Source organism: Ursus maritimus, unplaced genomic scaffold (genome assembly GCF_017311325.1).
Source record: "Ursus maritimus isolate PB19 unplaced genomic scaffold, ASM1731132v1 scaffold_5, whole genome shotgun sequence".
NCBI classification, from domain to species: domain Eukaryota; kingdom Metazoa; phylum Chordata; class Mammalia; order Carnivora; family Ursidae; genus Ursus; species Ursus maritimus.
In genome coordinates this window covers 54670301-54692380 of record NW_024426663.1, presented here as the reverse complement: position 1 = coordinate 54692380, position 22080 = coordinate 54670301, and the positions used below count along the sequence as shown (strand labels likewise).

The 22080-nt window shown below is 38.9% G+C and overlaps 1 protein-coding gene across 2 annotated transcripts in view; it reads right to left on the bottom strand.

Moving 5' to 3' along the window:
• Positions 1 to 22080, bottom strand: part of SIL1 (SIL1 nucleotide exchange factor) — a 206245-nt gene that overhangs the window by 45240 nt on the left and 138925 nt on the right. For both annotated transcript variants that reach the window (XM_040622381.1, XM_008691544.2), the window contains exon 7: positions 19616 to 19737. In XM_040622381.1, coding sequence (XP_040478315.1) covers positions 19616 to 19737 — 122 coding nt within the window. The remainder of the gene's footprint in view (positions 1 to 19615; positions 19738 to 22080) is intronic.

The following is a 22080-nucleotide window of genomic DNA, read 5'->3' as shown; positions in this document are numbered from 1 at the left end:
TGTCAAAAAGGTTACTGGCTGTGTTCTCTTCCAGGATTTTGATGGTTTCCTGTCTCACATTTAGATCTTTCATTCATTTTGAATTTATTTTTGTGTATGGTGTAACAAAGTGGTCCAGTTTCTTTCTTTTGCATGTTGCTATCCAGTTTTCACAAAACCATTTGAAGAGACGGCCCTTTTCCCATTGGATATCCTTTCCTGCTTTCTCAAAGATTATTTGACCATATAGTTGTGTCTTTTCTTTCTGGGTTTTCTATTCTGTTCCATTGATCTATGTCTCTATCTTTGTGCCAGCTCAATACTGTTTTGATCACTGCAGCTTTGCAGTGTAAGTTAAAATCTGGGATTGTGATGCCTCCAGTTTTGTGTTTCTTTTTCAAAATACTTTGGCTATTTGGGGTCTTTTGTGGTTCTATACAAATACTAAGACTGTTCTAATTCTGTGAAAAATGCTGTTGGTATTTTGACAGGGATTACCCTAAATATGTAGATTTCTTTGGGTAGTATAGATATTTTCACACTTAGTTTTACAATCCACGAACATGTAATGCTTTTCCATTTCTTTATATCTTCAATTTCTTTCATCTGTTTTATAGCTTTCGGAATACTGGTCTTTAACCTCTTTGGTTAGGTTTTAGTCCTAGGAATTTTATTGTTGGGGGTACGATTGTAAATAGGATTGTTTTCTTAATTTCTCTTTCCACTGCTTCATTACTGGTGTATAGAAATGCAAGATTTCTGTACATTGATTTTGTTTCCTGCAACTACTGAATTCATTTATCAGTTCTAGCAGTTTTTTTGGTGGAATAAATGGATTTTTTATAGTATAGTTTTGCAAATGTACTTTCCTTATGATTTTCTTAATAATGCTTTCATATACATATATATATACACACATATAACATATATCCTATAAAACATATATATAATACATATACAAAATATGTGTTAGTCAACTGCTTATCAGTAAGGCTTGCAGTCAAAAGTGAAATTAGTTAAGTAGTTAAGTATTAGTAGTTAAATTTTCAGAGAATCAAAGTTACATACAGATTTTCGAATGCATGGTAGGTCAGAACCCCTAACCACCAAGCTATCCAAGGGTCAACTGTATAGCCTTTTAAATTTCAACTTTATGGATGTAATAAACACATTAAATACTACTGAGGGAAAAAATCAGTTAATCTGAAAATAAAGTGGAAGAAATCATCCACAAATAATCAGGAGAGAGAAAGAGGTGAGAAATATGAAGTAGTAGTTAAAAGATGTTAAAAACACATGGCCTAATATAATTCTAATAAAAGTTTAGGGAGAACAGAAGAAAGAATACGGGGGGGAGCCAACGAACCAGGTAATGGTAATGAACCAGAAAATTTTCATAACTGAAGTCTAAAGATTGAACTAGCACACTAAAAGCCAAACAGGATAAATTAAAATAAATCATAGTTGGACATATAATGGTAAACCTTGCTGATAATCAAATACAACTGAAAAACCATAAAAAAAAAAATCTGGGAAAAACTGCCTACAGAAGAAAATACTGTTAGACTCATAAAAGATATTTTCATCAATAATAACAGATACCAGAAGGATAACTAGATATACTATCATTCTACAAGAAAGGCACAATGATGACAGTATCAGGGAAAATTAAGAATCTTTACCAGCCCCAGAGAACTGATTAAAGAGTTGAACCCCAGGGCTCCTGGGTGGCTCAGTCAGTTAAGTGTCTGTCTTCAGCTCAGGTCATGATCCCAGGCTCCTGGGATCAAATCCCATGTCCGGCTCTCAGCCGGCTTTTGCTCTCCGTCAAATAGATAAATAAAATCTTAAAAAAAGAAAATAAGAGTTGAACCCCAGGAGGAAATGTGGACAATGAAATCAGCAGACATATAGGTATATAGGAACAAGCATGAACTGTAAAATATCAGCAAAGATTATGATAATAATGACTAATTTATGAAGTTGGTTAAAAACAAGCTGGAAATAAAATTTTAGGCAACAATATCATGGAAAATGAAAACCAGAGAAATTGGACCTAAAGCACTCTTAGAACTCTCCTATTACTTGAGAGGAGGTGGAAAACTTTCCACCTTAGCAGCCCAATCAAGCATGTTAAAAACTTCAAGGTGATTACTGAAACAGATGGCAGAAATTAATCCAAATGGTAAAAAAATCACAGTAGAAGGGAGTGGATTAAATTCACCCAATAAGAAACGAAGATATTTAACTGGATTAATAAAACAATATCAAGCTATATGCTGTGTGAAGAAAAGAAATATTCAAAAGAGAATGGGAGAAAGAGCAAAAGATGAGGAATTGAAAAAAAGATACACCAAAAAACTGCTAACAGAAAGAAAGCTGATAGATGTATTGATATCAGACAAAACACACTTCAAGGCAAAAATGACTTCTTGGAGATCAAGATGATCATAACTTGAGGACGTAAGGCACAATTAACCAGGAGGTTATAAGAATCCTCGACCTCTATAAATTTAACAACCTTAACTTAGAGCAAAAATTGAGCAATTACATGAAGACACAGAAATTCATAATCATAGAAAGATTTTATTACTAGTATCTCAGAAAAGAAAGCAAGGCTGGCCACAAATTAATAAGAAAATAGGAGGCATGAACGCCTTATAAAAAACTGAATTCACATACCTACACAAATATATAAAGCAGTATTTTATCTATATCTATATCCATCCATGTATCCAGCAAATAAAATACACTCATTCTTCAGAAACACAGGGCATTTATCCAGACCTAATCACCTGACAAGCGAAAAGGAATTCTCAGCAAATACTAAAGAATCGTTACCATACGGCTCATACTCTTTGCCTACAATGCAAAATGCATAGGTACATATGTACATGCATACATAGAGGAAGGGAGACACTAAATTTGGGAAGCTCAAACCACATTTCTAAATAGATCATGGATCAAAAAAAACTCAATTATGATATAAATTAGGGAATATTAACTAAAATGTTATCCCAGAAAACTAAACACTTAATTTTCAAATACAAAAACAACTTGAAAAGTTAAAACAAGAACAAAAGAATTGACCCAAAGAGAACATACGAATGAAAATAACAGTTAATGACAGAAATAAATTAAATCCAGAACAAAGCGGGAAAAGACAAATTAAACCAAAAGACTAACAGAAGATAAATCTCTTATCAGACTGACCAAGTAAAACGGGCGATAAGCACAGATAAATAATATTAGGAATGAAAAGGGGGACATAGGGGCGCCTGGGTGGCACAGCGGTTAAGCATCTGCCTTCGGCTCAGAGCGTGATCCCGGCATTACGGGATCGAGTCCCACATCAGGCTCTTCCGCTATGAGCCTGCTTCTTCCTCTCCCACTCCCCCTGCTTGTGTTCCCTCTCTCGCTGGCTGTCTTTCTCTGTCGAATAAATAAATAAAATCTTTAAAAAAGAAAAAGAAAAGGGGGACATAAATATATGAGGTACAGAAGAAAATTTAAAAGTCCAAGATAATACTTCACACAAGTTCATGTGAATAAATTTGAAAAATTAAATGAAAAAATACTTTAGAGATGAAAGATTACCAAAACTGACTCAAGTAGGGAGATGAAATCTAAAGACACTTAAATATTAATAAAACTGAATAAGAGAAAGATTTTAAATCTACCCACCAAAAAAGTGCCAAGTGCAGATGATTTTACAGTTGAGCTTCATCTGGCCTTTATGGAACTGACAATCCCATTTTATATAAAATGTTCCAGACATTATAAAAAGAAGGAAAGCACTCCAAATCCTTTTACAACACCAGTATAACCTTTATACAAAACCATACAATAGTATGACAAAAAAAATCAAATGACCAAGATCACTTACAATCAGACTAAAAATTCTAAAAATTCAATCCAACAAAATATTAAAGATAATAATACATCACAGCCAAGTAGAACATTAGAAAATCTAATGCAATTCATCACATCAGCAAATTAACAAGAGCAAAATCATATAATCACCTCTATAGATACAAAAAATTATCAATAAAATCTAATGACTTTTTAAAAACTCAGCAAACTAGTAAGAGAATTTTATTTTAAAGATCTATTTATTTGAGAGAGAGATCGGAGAGAGACAGAGAGCAAGGTAGGGAGGGGCAGAGGGACAGGGGGAGAGAAACTTTAGCAGACTCTGTACTCAGCGCAGAGCCTGACAAGGGGCTCATCTCACAACCCTGAGATCATAACCTGAGCCAAAACTGAGTTGGATGCTTAACCAACGGAACTACCCAGGTGCCCCAGAAGAGAATTTTTAGTGTATTAAAAACCTGTAATAGTATTTATTGGTAAAATATGAGAATCATTCCCTTTGAAGACAGAAATAGGACAGGAATACCTATTACTAGTATTTCGATAACACTATATTAAAGGTGCTAAACAAGGCAATAAGGACAAATGAGGAATAAAGAAAGGAAAGAAACAAAACTGTTATTTTTAGATGATATGATAATCTACTAAATACATCCAAGAAAAAACACCAAGTATTAAAAGTAATAAGATTTCAGTAAGTTCATTAAATAGAAAATCATACACCAGCAACAACAAATTAGAAGATGGAAACTTGAAAATGACCCTATTTGCAATAACAAATGCTGCAAGGTACTTGAGAATAACAAAAAGAGATTCAAAAACTACATGGGGAAAAACTATGAAGCTTGGTTAAAAGATTTAAAAACATCTAAGTGGAAAGATATGACATATTCATAGATGGGAAGACAATTTTTAAAGTATATTAATTCTCACAAATGAATCTATAAACCTACAACTCTGATGGAAATATCCAGAGTTTTTGTTGACCTGGACAAAGTACACCTAAAATCCACATGGAAGAGTAAAGGGCCAAAAATATCCAAGGCAATTTGAAAGAAAAAAAAAAAAAAAGATTTGTTTTACCTGATACAAAGGCATATAAAGCTACTGTAATTGAAATAGCATGAGATTGGTTCAAGGATAGAAAAAGAGGCCAATGGAATAGAATATAAACTCAGACAAAATAAGGGAACTTGATACATGGTAGAAAAACCTTTCTAATTCCCTGGGGAGAAGACAGACTACTCACTATATGGCACCATAACAACTAGTTGGCCACAGGGTAAAAACTAAAATTAAATCTATGTATCACAGGGCCGAAAAAAGTAAATTTTAGAATAAAAACTAAGTGTCAATACTTTATACTCTGAGATTGTAATATAATAAAGAATATCTTTAGAGCTTCAAGGAAGAGTTTCTCAAAACATAAACAGAACCAACTATACACAAAAAGTGTTAATTCTGACTTTACAAAAATATTTTAAAACATCCATACCAAAAGGCAATATGAGCAATGTTAATCGACCAGCCACATACTAGAAGATATTTGTTATGCCTATGACGGACAAAAGATTTGTATCCAGACTAATCTTATAATGAAAATATTTATATTTAAGTATCTGGATTATACAAAAATATTTTAAAATACCCACTAAGCAATAAACAAAAGACTCAATGGAAAAATGGGCAAAGGAAGAAGTAATTTTAAAATATGGCAGTCCTGAGAGGACAGAAACATACAAAAAAACATACTCAACCAAAAAAAGGGAGGGAGGGAGGAAGGAAAGACATTTCTAAGCAGAATGTACAGTATGATTCCAATTATGGGAGGAAAAAGTACTCAGCCTCTAGAGCATTCAGGGAAGAATAAATTAAGAACAAAATATCATTTCACGCTTACTAGATTGCCCAAAAGAAATACAAATGTATACACACACTTACTACGAAGACAGATATATGATAAAGCACGACAAATAGATACGATACATATAAAATTCGGCGCAATGGTCACCCCTCTGGGGAAGAAGAAAGGGAAATAGAATTAGAATTATGAAAGGGTTTTCTACTGTATTTAACATATTTTATTCTCTAAAAAATCTGAGGCTAATAAACCAACTTTTAGTTTATTAAATCTGAGTACTGAGTGTAAGATGTTCTGAACTCTTTATATCTGAAATACCTCATATTTTAAAAATAACATGAAGAAAAAAACACATACTCTTGGTTAGAAAAGGCTTTAGTAAGTATGTCATTAAAAACAGAAACCATGAAATAGATTAACAACTTTGTCTAAGTAGACATTTTCAACTTCCATATAGAAAAGTACCATAAGGCTAAAAGAAAAATGACAAACTTGAAGAGTATTTTTAACATAAAAAGGTTAATATCTAAAGTGTAAAGACCTCTACTGTTTCAAGGATACGCTGCTGCATGAATCGTTCTACAAACTAATCCAATCAACTTACAGCCCCTTTGAAAGAATAGTTTCTGAGGTCACTGTTTGAGGTTAGCTCTGATCCCAGGAAGGCTACTTCCCAACTGTTTTACTCCCTCTTGAAAACTAGCCAGCCTATATACAGTCTAGGCTGTAGGTTTGCTAATTCCATCAATCTCCTTCTAGTTGCCTTTCACTACAACCTTCAACATCATGAGATTGTCCTTCTGTTTGAACTTCTGCACACTCTTGCAAATAAAGTCAGTTCCACTGGGAAAAGATTGGGAGCTCTTTTATGGCCTTGCATCTCCCAAGGCAAAATCTCTGAGCCAGGGCTCTGGAGCTGGAAGTGGTGACAACAACAAGCTTCGAGTGGCACCCCCATTATAGGAGTTGAGTGCTTAGTGAGTTGGGGGACAGCAGCCTGAGGTCCCCCCAGCTTGCTTCTCCCAGCATGGTACCACCACCTCGTGAGCCAGGGTGAGGGGGATGATACTCCTAGTGTTCCCCATGCTGCACAACCATGTTAGAGCCTCCATTCCACAAGCAGGGGATGGGCGGGGAAAATGTACTCTTGCACAACTTAGCTTCAGCAACAGGAAGCTCAGGCCAGGATGGGAAATGCTAAAGTTCTGCTCCTTCCAGAAAGAAAGGCCAGTTGGGAACTGGGGGTAGAGGGAGTCCTGTGTTCTAAACTGCAGCTGTTTAGAGTAGACAAGTGGGGAGGAAGAGAGATGCTTTGGTCCAAATAATACAAACTCTCCTCTTTCTTAGTGAATTTATATAGATTTCCTTGAGAAGTTTTTTTTGTTTTTTTTTTTTTTTTTTTTTTTTTTTTTTTTTTTTTGCTGTCTGCCCCTAGGCCCATTTCTAGAGACTTAAAAAAAAAAATTTTTTTTTTAAAGTAATTTTCACCAGTTTCGCTGGGGAGTGAATCAGCAAACCTCATATTATCATGGTAGAAATCAATCTCTTCTATGTAATTTATATGTTTTCAACAAGCAAGTGTATTTTCTACAAAACCAGCAACTCTTTAAAAAAAAATAAAAACAGGAAAAAAATGAAAAGAGAAACTGAGGCCTGATAAGAAATAAGTAGGAATAATTTTTTTTACAGATTTATTTATTTGACACAGAAGAGAGAGTGCAAGGGGAAGCAGGAGAGGGGGAGAGGGAGAAACAGGCTCCCCGCTGAGCAGAGAGCCTGATATGGGGTTCCATTCCAGGACCCTTTGATCATGACCTGAGCCAAAGGCAGACCGAGCCACCCAGGCACCCTGGAATGAAATAATTTTTAAATCCCATGCTGGCTGCCTCTCTCTACCAGACTGTAGTTCCACTCTTCTCTCTCCTCAAAAAGCTGAATTATCCTCTTTCCAATAATCAGCCCATCAACAGGCACTTAATGAGAAATGTGGCAGACCTTAAGTACTCTTAACTTCGGGGAGCCTGGCAGATTCTTCCTTAAATCCAGATGTTAATGGAATGCATATGGAACCATAATAGGAATGTCATAGGCAATGGAATCATGGTGGCAACTACTCTACAGCTGATGAAAAGAACATCGGAGCCTAACTTTCAGGCCAGGCAACTAGGCTAAGAATACTGCAAGCAAAACTGTGTCCCTTTTTTTTGCCAAGGGCCACTCCTAGTACTTTGCAGCAAATGTTTCTTTTCTCCAGCTGCTTTCATAACCCTATCTTTCTATAGTTTCATTATGTTGCTAGAAAACATTGTTTTCTTAATCATCCTGAGATTCAGTAGGCTTCTTGAATTAGAATTCATGTCTTCTAGCAATTTTGGAAAAATATCAACCAAACCTCTTTTAATATAGCCTCTCTCCCATTCTCTTTATTCTTCTAGAACGCACGTTAAACTTTTTATTCTACTCTCCTTATCTCTTAATCTCTTTTTCCTTTTTCCATTTCTGTCTCTCCATGCTGGACTTTGGGTGATTTCTTTAATTCTGTATTCCAGTTTGCTTAATCATTCCTCAGCTGTGTCTGACACTTGTTTGCCTTAGCAATACTGGAATTTTAATTTCAATTATTATATTTTCCACTTCTAGAAGGCCTATTTGTATCCTCTCCAAATCTTCCTGGACATTGTCATTTTTGATAGCATACTATTCTTTACTCATACTTTTTATTTTTTTTTTAAAGATTTTATTTGACACAGAGAGCACAAGTAGGGGGAGCAGCAGAGGGAGAGGGAGAAGCAGACTCCCTGCCGAGCAGGGAGCCCGACCCAGGGCTCGATCCCAGGACTATGGGATCATGACCTGAGCTGAAGGCAGACACTTAACCGAATGAGCCACACTGGTGGCCCTCTACTCATACTTCTGATAAAATCTTTTATCTCTTTGAACATAGTAAGAGAACTATTTTATATTCTGTACCCTCAGAATTTTACTATCTATAGTTTCTCTGGTCTGATTATGTTGCTTCTATTGTCTTTCACAGATGATGTCTTTTTTTTTTTTTTGACTGCTTTGTGATATTTTGATTATGAGCTCATCATCATTGGAGTTCTTTTCTTTGTGGAGATGCTTTCAGACCTGGGTTTAAGATGCGTTCTTCCAAAGAGGATTTATATATGGTTCTACTAGTAACCTGTAAATTCTGCCAACTTGAAACATTCTTTAAAAACTTTTTCTTATGTAAATTTTCATATACACTCAAGTAGAGAGAGAATAGTATAATAATCTTCCCTAGACCCATAACTGAGCTTTTAAAATTATGAAGACATGGGGGCACCTAGGTGGCCCAGTCGTTAGATGTCTGACTTCAGCTCAGGTCACGATGACAGGGTCCTGGGCTCGAGCCCCACATTGGGCTCCCTGCTTCTCCCTCTGCCTGTTGCTCCCCCTGCTTGTGCTCTGTCAAATAAATAAATAAACTATATTTTTTAAAAAGGTTCTAAATGGTGATATTCTAATTGCATCATTCTTTCTTTTTTAGCTAGAATTTCTCTGTAAAGATAAACTTCCCCTCATCAACTATTTGAGTACATTGAAGTTCAGTTCATATGGAATGGTAGGAAAATGCTCTACTGTTTCTATTTGGCACTTTTCATTATGAATTGGTTTCCTACCCAGTACTCTCCAAAGATTAATGAGATGGATTTGACTTTTTTTTTTTAAGTATCATGATGAACTTGGGGATTTAATTATATTTGATTTGCTTTAATTCATAGCAGTTATCATCTTTCTTGAAACTCAAGGTATCCCATCCATAGCCAATGGAAACTATTTCACAATGACTCCTCAGTCCTTCACACAAGATCCTACCAGTCTTTGAGAGCTTCCTTGCTTTCTATTATGACAAGATATTCACTATCATTTTGTACATGTCTTACTACAGACTTGACATCAGCAATTTCTCCAAGAAATCATAGCTCCTTTTAGTGGCAAATGCAATTTTAGAAAGAAATGGTATTTAGAAAATAAAATCTAGCATAAGAGTTGCTCATTGTTATTGGGTTTATTTTTTACCTAGATCCTTTCAGTGGATAGAGCCCCCCCCCCCCATCGCCCAAATACACTTTTTAAGGAAAAAATTCATCATGAGTTCTTACTAGTACTTCCAATTCAAAGTCAGGAGTAAGGGGGATTTTACACAATCTCCAATTTTACATTAGTATTTCCCTTCTGTCGTGTTTAAAATCCTGCTTCTCAGAGAAACCAGCATAATTATTCATCTGCTTTATCCCACAATTCAGTCTCAGAATAACAACACCAACACTTCTATCAACAGTAAGATGTCTGAAGTTTTGCAGGCTTTTTTTGTCCTTAGGATATATCTAAATTGAGATGTACAAATTATTGGGTTGTAAATCATACGAAATAGTTTTCCCTATGTGATTATGCCACCAATTCTATAGATGGATCCAAATGTTTCACTTAGCTCTTGATTTTTACATTTTGAGTTTTTAGACTATATAAAATACATGCGTACCTCGGAAGTCTCTCTCCCTATAACATAACCTTCTATTCTTCATTTTTTAAAATACAAGCATGTCATAGACACATGATTAATTGCAGTTATTCATACTTGACCTGCTTTTTCTCATTTAATATATCCTACAATGTGTCACAGCAGAAATAGTCTGTATTATATAGAAATAGTCTTTGATCTTTTCTACAACCATGTAGTACTCCATGAAATAAATTATACAATTCATTTGTCAGTTTCCTACTGATGGACATTTCCATCTTTTGTTATTACAAACAGTGCTATGATGAATAACCTTCAACACACATATCTTTTCATATTTTTACCAATGTGTTTTAGAGGTAGAACTCTGGGAGTAGACGTAACATTTCAAGGGGAGAAAATATATACAATTTTGCTAGCTACTGTCCAATTTCCTTCAATAAGGACTACCATTTTGGTGGAACTCCACCAACAGTGCTTGAGAGCCTGTTGCCCAACAACTTCACAAAACGAGTATGCTATCAATTTTTGGATTTCTGCCAATCTGATAGGTGACAAACAGTATCTCTGTGTATTTTTAATTGGATTTTTTTCTCTTTTTATGAGTGACCAATTTTTCACATGATAAAGCCATTTACATTTTTTTAATTCCGGGGACTGTATCTAGCCCATTTTCTATAGGGTTATTAGTTTTGTTTATTCTTTATTTTTAGGTGCTCTTTATAAATATTATGAGTATTAATGCTGTATCTATAAGTTGCAAACATTTTTTTCCAGTTCATTATTTATTGAGACCATTTTAGACTAAATTCACAGCTTGACTATTTTCAGGCCATAAAAGGAATATGATTTCCAGCCTAAATGCACTCAAGGGCTGGCTTGGGTGAAGAATTTTCTGGGGAATTTTTCTCCCTTCTATTCAAAGCCAAATTGTCTTAATATCTCCTTTTGAGTAGGAGATTTTCATCTTTCTGATTCTTCTTTTCATGGGCTGTAGGCTTTGACTACTGTCCCCCAGCTTAGAGAGCCATGAAACCAAAAGCTCTTGGCCACTAGAGAATGGCAGTGTACCCAGGACAGTTCCAAGTTTCACTTTTCTGTATCTTTTGGGATTCGTGCTTTCCATTATATTTATCTTCAGGACTTCTCTCGCTTTCTTGCATGGCCACCACATAGACTATGATGTTATTAATTTCCCTCTTTAGTTATGCAAAACAGTGGCACTACAGTTAGGTCAATTAAGCATTTAAGGAAAGGTTTAAATATTTAATCCAGCATCTTTCGATATTCTGAACCAAGAATGCTCCTTAGGAAATGTAAACCACCATTTGCTAGATACAGAAGTCCCCCAGTTCTGTTTTGTTACCTATCATTTAAATTTTAATTACAAATATAATATAGATTCATTGAAAGAAAAATGAAACAAAACAGAAGAGAAAATAAAAAGCTTCCCTGCTGTTAGTGGCTTAATTTCTCCTACCGATTTTTGGTGGATTCAGCTTTTATGTTAGACTATTTGCTTTGCATCCTGAAACGTTCTAAAACATACCCTCTGTAAAGTTCTGTGGGTGCCACAGAATTGGAAACCAGTGTCCAATCTCAAGAAGCTTTCAATTTTATTAGGGAAAAGGAAAGAACTGGCATACACAGAGAATCAGATGTATTTAAGAATCAGTTTAGGAGTTCAAACAACAAACACTAATAAAGTTGAAAAGATAGTACTTTGTGGTCTGCAGTTATGCAAGGAACAAATTAAGAAGGAGGTAGTCAATAAATGAAAAAATTTGAAGGCAGCCACACAGAGGATGTGGAGGAGTCAGGGGCACAGCACAAAGACAGATTCAAAAGAAATACAAGGGACAAGTTCATTAAGCAAAGTGGTGCCTCCCTCACCAGAATGAAATCTTGGTTTCTGCAGTTGTCCGGGTGGCTGGTCAGGCTCAGAGCTCATTTTCCATTTGTGATTAATAGCCATTTGAAAAAAGGTATGAGACTTTGAATGCAGCTTTAAGAGGTATGGCTATCCAACTTACCCAGGTTAATATGCTAATCAATTTATCAGATATAAGATGGTTTGAACACCTCCCCTGGCACAGGAGGAGTGTGAACAATTAGCTCCTGGAGTGAAGAGGTCAGAACTAGTCCTAGGGAGTCAGATCTGGATTTCTATCAAATGCTGGCATCTCCAACGCCTGACCTCATCCCAATCTCTGACCTTCAATTTTCTGGGCCTTCAGCCAGGGGTGGGGGGCACATACTTATTTCCACAACTTTAGATTTTAAAGGGTCAAGGAATGGTATCTGAATCATCCACTATTACATCATTAATCATAACAGCACTCACCACTCCACCCCCATATGCTATCTGGGGAAACACTTCATTTCCTAGGTACAAGTTTATGCTTTTATTTCTTCATTCATTTATTCATTATTTCCTAGCTTTCAATGCAAGGTTCTGTACTATATGGTAGGAAGACAACGAGATGAAGATAGAAAACAAATCTTATCCTTCTTATACATTCTAAGGTTATCTACAGGTAGGGACACCTGGGTGGCTCAGTAGGTTAAGCACCTGATGCTTGATTTCAGCTCAGGTCATGATCTCGGGGTTGCGAGATCAAACCCTGCATTGGGCTTGCACTGGGCATGGAGCCTGCTTGAGATTCTCCTTCTCCCTCTACCTTTGCCCCTCCCCAACCTCCCAGAAATTTAAATAAATAAACATAAACAAACAGGTAATCAAACAAAGATGTAATTGCAAATTGAGATGAATGCTGTGAAGAAGCAAAGAGAATGTAAAAGGAATTTAAGATATGACACAGTTTGGAAATTTTATGAATATGAATATATTCAGTTACAAGTAACAGAACAAAGACCACCAGTGATTTCTATTTTTTTTTTTAAATTTATTTGACAGAGAGACAGCCAGTGAGAGAGGGAATACAGGCAGAGGGAGTAGGAGAGGAAGAAGCAGGCTCCCGGCGGAAAAGCCTGATGCGGGGCTCGATTCCAGAACGCTGGGATCACGCCCTGAGCCGAAGGCAGACGCTTAACGACTGAGCCACCCAGGCGCCCCACCAGTGATTTCTAAAAAACAAATATGTTTATCTCGCACAACAAAAGTCTGAAAGTAGCTGGTTGCTAGATCAATATAGTGGCTAAACTATATTATAAAGGACCTAGACTCCTCCTTCTGCTTTTTCCCCTCTATTGTTTAGGCTCCTCAGCAGGTTGGCTTTTTGTCCTTGTGCTTCTCACCTCACTGGTCTAAACCAGCTGCTGTGGTTCCAAGACAACCACAATCAAGGCATGAAGAGGTGGGCAGGGTCTCCTTACTATCTTTCTTTTTATAAGACAGCAAAAAAAAGCTTCCCAGAAGCCTTCTCAGGAAACATCTCTTCACTTCTCTTTGGTCAGAACTGGGTCAGATGCCCATCGCTAAAACCATCTACATTCACAAAGAATGGGATTACTGTTCTTGGTTCAGATTATTCATTTCCTAGCACTGGGAGAGGGAACCCTCTCCCTGAATATGTTGCTATCCTTACAACATCAAGGTTCCTTAAAACAGATTTTAAAAAAGGCAAATAGTTTTTAGTAGACACAATAGTGAAAACAAAAATCCAAAAGATTCATTCACCAACTAAATAACTAAAATGGGACAAAAACGACTCAAATATCCCTCAAAAGTTTCAAGCTTGGGTAACTACGACAATCATACTGCCAAGAATAGATAAGAGAATGTGGGAGGAAAAACCTAGCTTGTGAGAGAGACAAAAATTAATTCCACTTTCTTCTCCTTGAGTTTGAGGTGCAGTCAGACAGTCTGGTAGAAATGGAGGATGCGACTTGAGAAGAAAAGCTGGACTTCAACATAGATACTGGAATCATCCACGATGAGGCAGGATTTGAAACCACGTGAATAGATAGAACCACCGGGAGAGAAAAGGGAAAATGCCAGAAAAAAATCTTGGTGAACAGCTATAATAAGGAGACAGTAAGAGGATGATGTTGCCATAAAAGGCAAGGAAGAAGGAATAATTAATTCCAGAGATACAAGAACCAAGGGAACACAATCACATGGCAGCCAAGGAGTAAAGTTGTTTCTTCTTTTTTTTAAAGATTTTAAGTATTCTCTAGACCCACTGTCGGGCTCAAATCCCTAACCCTGAGATCAAGAGTTGCACACTGCCCTGGCTGAGCCAGCCAGGCACCCTAAGAAATAAAGTTTTCAAAGGAAAGTAGTGGTCAACATTGTTGACTGCTACAGAGATGTTAATGATTCCAAAATACTCTTGAAAAATTTAAGGAACAGTAGGAACGTAATGGTCATGTGCACTTACTTGGATCCCTTTTTGTCTACTATTTCATGGACTTTGGAAGGGAAGGAAATATAGGTTGTGATGTTGGAGGCAATGGTGAGGTAGGTGGGAAGGGGTCAGTGGATAACTGAGAACATTGTGGGCAAAGAGAAAGGAGTCTAGAGAGAGGGAAAAGGGTGAGGAGCACTAACGGAAGGGGAAAACAGGAAGATGTGCAGAAGCTGAAGGTCACAATAAGGCTAAAAACCAGATTTGACAGGAGAGATGAAAATGTGAATATGGAGGTGGTGAGCGAACATGAGATATTGACAAAAATGGGTAATGAATTTCAAGATATTTACCAGATAAGAGAAGTAAAGATAAAGGTCAATACAGGTGAGAATGTTAATGCCCAGCAAACTCACAAAAGCCATCAAGCAGGAGGAGAGCACTAAAATTCACTAAGGATAGCAGGAAAGAAATCTGGAAATCAGAGGCCCACAGATGGGAGATGGGAGTCGGTGACAGGACACTGGCCCAATGGTTAAAAATTAATTGGTAAGGGGTGCATGGGTGGCTCAGCCGGTTAAGCATCTGAGTTCAGCTCAGGTCATGATCCGGGGTCCAGGGATCAAGTCCCATGTTGGGCTCCCTGCTCAGCGGAGAGCCTGCTTCTCCCTCTCCCTCTCCCTCTTCCTGTCGCTCCCCCTGCTTGTGCTCTCTTTGTCAAATAAATAAAATCTTTAAAAAAAATGAATTGGTAAAACTTTAGTGGAAAAGCATAACCGAGGAAACCAGAGAGCCAACAAAGCGTGGGATAAGGGGGTGCAGGGTCGGGAGTGGGGAAGACATTCATTTTATAAAGAGATGCAACTAACACAAAATCTGCTAAGGAGGTTCCAAGGCAGATGCCAAGAAGAGAGGCTAAAACAGAAACCTGTTCCAGGGATCCATCATAAGAGAACACAATTGCAGTATGACTGATGGCACATGTACATCTTTTTTTGTACCAGGCACAGGTCCATGACCCCTGCAAACTGTGGACAGTTCAAACAAAAGTACTGCATTCAGTGAGGACCTACAATCCCATTTAATTGCATAATAATGCATACATATGCAGATGAGAATGTGAGTTACTAAAGATGGATATAGAACATGAAAAATGATGGAGACAGGGGCATGAAAACAGCAAAAGCCAGGGCTCCCTGGGGCAAGCACACCAGTTTCTTGATAATTTAACTCCTGACAGTTAAATGGTAAAGGCTACATATAGGGAGGTAAGAGAGAAACAAAAGTAGGCAGCTGGTAGTTAGGCCGAGAAGACAAAGTACTTCTGTCTTTGAGAAATAAAACCAAAACCAGATTACAGAAGGCTGCATAGTCTCTGAAATTTACAAGGCCTTTATGAGACTTCTCGCACACAGAAGCACAATGACTTGTCCGGGACTCCAAGACTCCTGGTAGGTCAGACTGTAGACAGATACACACGGGTGCCCTCGTGAGATGGCATCAGGTCAGGGAAAGGCCAGTGAAAATAAGTGACTTGAAGAAAGGACGTGGAACAGAGAGAGAGAAGGCAACAGGGGGTCCTCGTGAGGGGTGGGGGCAGTGAGATAGGGAAGAAAGGAAAGAAACCATGAAAAGATGAAGCTGCCAAACACATCAGACCCCTATCTCCCCACCTCCGCATATCTTCTTATGCAAGAGCGCGATCTGCCTTATTCAAAGGCAACAAACAGCAGAAAATGAGTGTCTGTGACCCCTAAATTAGTGTGAATAATATTTAAATAAGGGAACAGACTATTTCAGGAGCCACGTAACATTCAGTGGCCACGTCAATTACATTTATGTCAACTCTTTCCTCTTGATCTTGGAATAATTGCTTCACGGTTAACACCAGGCAAGATATCTCTTTATCCACAGAATTGTGTGTGGAGGCTTTATTAAGCAATTAACCCAAGTAGGCAAATAAACATGAAGCATCAAGATTAGCACCGAGAGATATATGCAGAACATAAGCAGAAAAGAAAATCAGGAAGATAAAGGTTTGTACTGTGAAAGTACAAGAAGTAAAAATTGTCTTATAGTGAAAACTCATAGCAAAAAGGACACATGGTGAGCATGATGATGTTACACCACTTATCACTGACAGGTGCTTTACAAGCTTTTTCACAGGACCTGCATATTATGTTACCTCATATTCAGTCAACCTTATGAAATGCAGAAAATGACTATCATTGCTTTCAGTTAACAGGTGAAAAGGTGAGGGGCGCCCGGGTGGCTCAGTTGGTTAAGCATCTGCCTTCGGCTCAGGTCATGATCCCAGGGTCCTGGGATCGAGCCCTGCATCGGGCTCCCTGCTCAGCAGGAAGCCTGCTTCTTCCCCTCCCACTCCCCCTGCTTGTGTTCCCTCTCTTACTGCCTCTGTCAAATAAATAAATAAAATCTTAAAAAAAAAAAAAAAACAGGTGAAAAGGTGAGACTTAGAAAGGTAAAATCACTTGTCCATGAGTAAACAGTCAGTAAATAACAGACACTAGACTCGAACCTGGATTTTCTGACTCTTGGTGCAGTGGTCTGCCTGATGCTCCCACACACTCAAACACGTGGACTGAATGAGCAGTATTCCTACCCATGATATCTAAATAACACCGCCAAGCCCTGGGACTCCATGATTCTACTAAGCTCACTATAGCTTGAATGCTCTCTTGAAAAAGAGCAACTTCACCCAATCACACACTCACTGTGTGAGTGATTGACCTCTGAAATTCACAAGGCCTTTATGAGACTTCTAGCACATAGAAGCACAATGACTTGTCCGGGACTCCAAGACTCCTGGTAGGTCAGACTGTAGACAGATACACACGGGTGCCCTCGTGAGATGGCATCAGGTCAGGGAAAGGCCAGTGAAAATAAGTGACTTGAAGAAAGGACGTGGAATGGAGAGAGAGAAGGCAACAGGGGGTCCTCGTGAGGGGTGGGGGAAAGGGGCAGTGAGATAGGGAAGAAAGGAAAGAAACCATGAAAAGATGAAGCTGCCAAACACATCAGTGTGGGGGTGGGGGTGCGCGCGCATGCACGCACACACGCGTGTACTGTATGCTGGGGGCAGGTAGGGAGCTACAAGACTAACACTTAGGACACTGGAAGTCAATGATGAATATGAGACTAGAGCACTGAAGCCCACTTCTCTGCATGGAAAGAGTTACCTTGCACCAAGTTCCTCTTTGCATAAAATACTCACATTTTCATGATGTTTAGGGAGCCTGCTTTTGGTTTCCAAAAGCTCTGGCGCCATACCATGCCATCACTGTAACTGCCCTCCAGTGGGCCATCAAAAGCCCAGCTAGAACATTTTGAATATAGCAGTTTGCTTGCCACCAAAACACTAAGTTGCGATATTTTATATTTATCTCTATTTAAATTTTAGTGATGCCACATAAAAGTTAACATGGTCTTATGCTAATACAATCAAGCATAAGTCTTAATAACACCACACACTGGCACACCCCTGGCTGAGTTATGGCCTGCTAAGCAGGCCTAATGCATGCTTCTCAAGTTCCTTAGTTAGTCTCATTTAAATAAGATGTGACATCAAGATGTTACACAGTTTCCCCCAAGAAATGTGCTTCCAGAAGCAATGGCAAGGGACATGTAGGATAATTTGCTCATATTGAAAGTGGAAAGAAGGTACTTGGAATTATAGGAAAGAATTTCAAAAAGAGTCTGGGGAGAGAGGTTAATAATGTTTGATTTAGTTATTTCATGGCTTGAGAAACAAAAAAGTGAGCTTCCATAAGTTCTCAAGCCTCTGAAGCCATAAGGATAAGACACTGGACTTCTCTCCAGGGCTGAAATCACAGCGACCTATGACAAACTCACAGATCCTCCACCCTTCCAGTAGCGGCACAGGTATACATCTCCTTGGGCTTCCTGAGAGACTGTCTGGGTCTGGTAGGTGAGACCAAGGGAGGCAGAGTGCCCTGGGAGCCACAGCCTACACTGTCAAAAACACAACCACAGGATAACCAGGGCTTGAAGATCCAAGCAGGTTAGTGATAAGGGGCACGAAGGCCTGCAGGGTGCTCAGCCTTCCCTCATGGAACAATTCTTCCAGCCTTACCAGCTCTGCCCGTCAATTTACTAAGAAAAGACCCAGCAGCCTTTCACAGTAAGGAGACATCAGTCTGAGATTCCAATTAAATAACAATAAGAATGGAGGAAAGGCAAAGGAAATCTTTTCAAAACAAAGCCTACAATGGCAAAAATGTTTACAATAGCCTTTCTCCTGTAACATCTTAATTCCTGCACCCTAGCAGAGCAACCCCTAATAGCTACTACCCATGCCCTTGCACCAAGAATCAGAATACTGGTTCCTATTTTAGAAGCACAAATAGTCCTAAGAACATATTTTCAAAAATGAAAGGAACTGTGGCTCCAGTGGACCAACTGCAGCTTGAAGACATCTTGACTTGTTTAGTATTGTGATGTGGTACCCACACATCTTTCTGCATCCACTCTTAAGAGATGCTGTGTCTCCATTCCTCTTGCCTTATCACTCTTCTAGCATATGCCAGACTAATTGAAATTTAAACAAATTCCAACCCAAAGAGTACAATAACCTGACTGCATGTTGATTGGTACCAGACAAGAAGGAGAAGGCATAACCCCCCCCCCCCAAAGGCCCTCCTCAGTCAGGTTCAACATTCATCAACAGATGTAGCTTCATTGCAAAAGGATCAACTCTTAGAGGTCATTCCCTTCCACTCAACCAGCTATGGGTGGTCTAACTTTTTATTACCTCTGAATGCAACAGAGAATGTGACCTAAAATACATTATTATATGTCTGTAAGATGAGAGGGAACAGAGAGTCACACATGGTAACAACGCGGTGAAAATTCTTATCTACTTGGAGTAAGGGCAGAATCAAATTCTTACCCTAGTTTCATTAGGATTACAATGAAATGTAGATAGGTTGTGCAAGAGTTCACTTGTAACCTCCTTCCAGGCCAATTAGGCCAAAAGTAAAGCTAGACTTCACCTGAAGGGCCCTAACTATCCTGGCCAGTGGGATCTTCATCTATGCTGCTCACCTGGAAAAGGCAGCCCCCAGCACAAACGCAGCATACTCCTTCACCAGGGGCTCCGTGCTGTTCAGCCCGTTGATCACCACTTGAAGGCCACCAAAGGAAAGCAGGTCCTGTGCATTATCCATCTGCAACAAAGGCACAGCTTAGTATAGTATAGCCATCAAGGAAAGAAGGGCCCTTCTTATTGCCTTTATTTTGGTTAGTATCCAAAAAACTTAAAAAGTAGAGTAAAAAGCAACAGTGGCCATTCTGACCAACTAGAAAAGATCTGTAATAACAAATTAAATTCTTAAATTTGAGATTTCCGAATTCATCTAACAGGATTTATGAGCACCTGCATGGGAAATGGCCAAAATGGCACCTAGCTATTGCTTATGCCAAACATGTCCTGGAAAAATTCTATAACCTTAATGAATCACAAAGCTTGCTCCTAATGTACAAGCTGCTAACACAAAGATCTGGCATCATCAGGACTACTAAATGGTGCCGTGCTTCCTGTTCATGTCCAGTCCCAGCGCAGGGAGTGGAAGAAGCAGACACTTACAAAAAAAAGAAGTCCTCTCTCTTCCTCACTTCAGACAGTCTAAGCCTGACTGATTCTGAGGACATTCACAATAAAATCTGCACAGAAAACTCTCTCTCTAGGCCTGTGTTACTGGCTAGTGGCTATTATTGGATAGTGCATAACATTTCCATAATCAAATAAAATTCTATCAAATGGCACTGGCCTAGGCTATCCTTTAAGGTCCAAAGTCCCAAGTCTAGACTATTTCCCTTTTATTACATAGGGAATCTCACTCCTCAGGCTTCCTTAGTATCCTGGAACAAGAAAACTCAACTTGTTCAGAAAGGTCACTGGATCCTATTTTCTCCATGTAGTAACTACAATCTCCCTTGGAAATACGTTTGTTGCTACAAAGACTGCCTCTTGCCCACAGTCTGATCCCACGCTACAAATCTTCAGGGAAATGTAGGAAGCCTGCCCAACACCGTGACTGCTATCCACCTTTTTCCTCCAGATGCCTCCATTTCCTACCTGACTGTGCACTTACAAACTAGACAAAAACTCTAACAGAGAAATTGAGTTTGAAGGACTTGACTCTCTGTTTCTGGGTGGACCTAGACTGTTTTCACCACTTAGAAGATAATTTTTATATATTCTGTTATAAACTCCGCAAGAACAGGGTTTTTTTCTGTTATAGGTCCAGTGATTAGAACAGTGCTGAACGTATACTTTGGTGCTAAGTAACTGTTAAACCAATGAACAAATATGATCAGAAACAAACGTTACTGAAATAAACTCCACAGTGAGTAACAAAGGCAGCTGAGGGTATCTGTGCTGACAAAATGGACGGGTCCTTGTTACCAGAGACCTGAAGAGACGGCCAAGCCAGGGTTCTGAAGCAAGTGTGGAGTCTGCTCTGCCATAAAGGCCCCCCAGTCAGGGCTGGGATTTTTCTGCCTCAATCTGTCCTTATGAAGAGGAGTCATTACTGGACCATAGGCCCGCCAACTAGGGAAGAGACTCAGAGTTGGGTGTCTGGCTGACGTAAGTACAAATAATACTTCATGAGCCTTCCTTTCTCATGCAGTCTAGTTTTAAAATCTAAGAACTCACTGCCTCTTTTTGATTCCCCCCCACCCCCGAGTTTTCTGGATAACAAAGCCATGGCTCAGAGTCCTGTCGTTCGATGCCTGGGGTGGTGACTTGTCAAAACTGGTAGGAGTTCCTGACAGAGTGGCTGCCAGGCAAACAGCCCTAAAGCAACAGAGTCATAGAGGTTCTGTTGCAGATGTAGTTTATCTTTATTACTACAAAGACAATTCAGGATGTTATAAATTCTAACATTTATATAAGCACCTCAACCTTTTCAATATGTTTTCTCATTTCTTATTTCACTGAAGATGAGGAAGAAAAGAGTTGTCCTGCCCACCATACACACAGAAGATCAAGCTCCAAATCTGGGCCCTGCTCAGCATCACACGGGAGAAGTCATGATCAGGGCCCAGGTCTGCAGCTCCACATCTAGGTCTGGGGCCACAGTTTTCCCCAGGCTGCCTTCAGGACGGGGTGAGACAGGTGGACAGAAACTCAAGGTAGAGAGAGGGAGCTCGTGAGGAAGGACACAGTAAGCACTGTGCCAACACTCCAGAGGAAAAGACAGAACCAGAGCACTGGCCAGATAATGAGAGAACAGGAAATAGAGAAAGGGAGAAACTATGGTAAATAACTGAGGAGACATCTGAGGAAAGGCAAACACACTGCCCTAGGGTACGTGGGGCAGACAGAGGCTGCATTTCATAAGTAACTCACAGCCATTTTCCAAACACATGGTTTTACTTTTGACAAATCCTGTTTAATAATTCCAATATGGCTGGGGAGCCTGGGTGGCTCTGTTGGTTAAGTGTCCAACTCCTGATTTCAGCTCAGGTCATGATCTCAGGGTTGCAGAAGTGAGCCCCACATC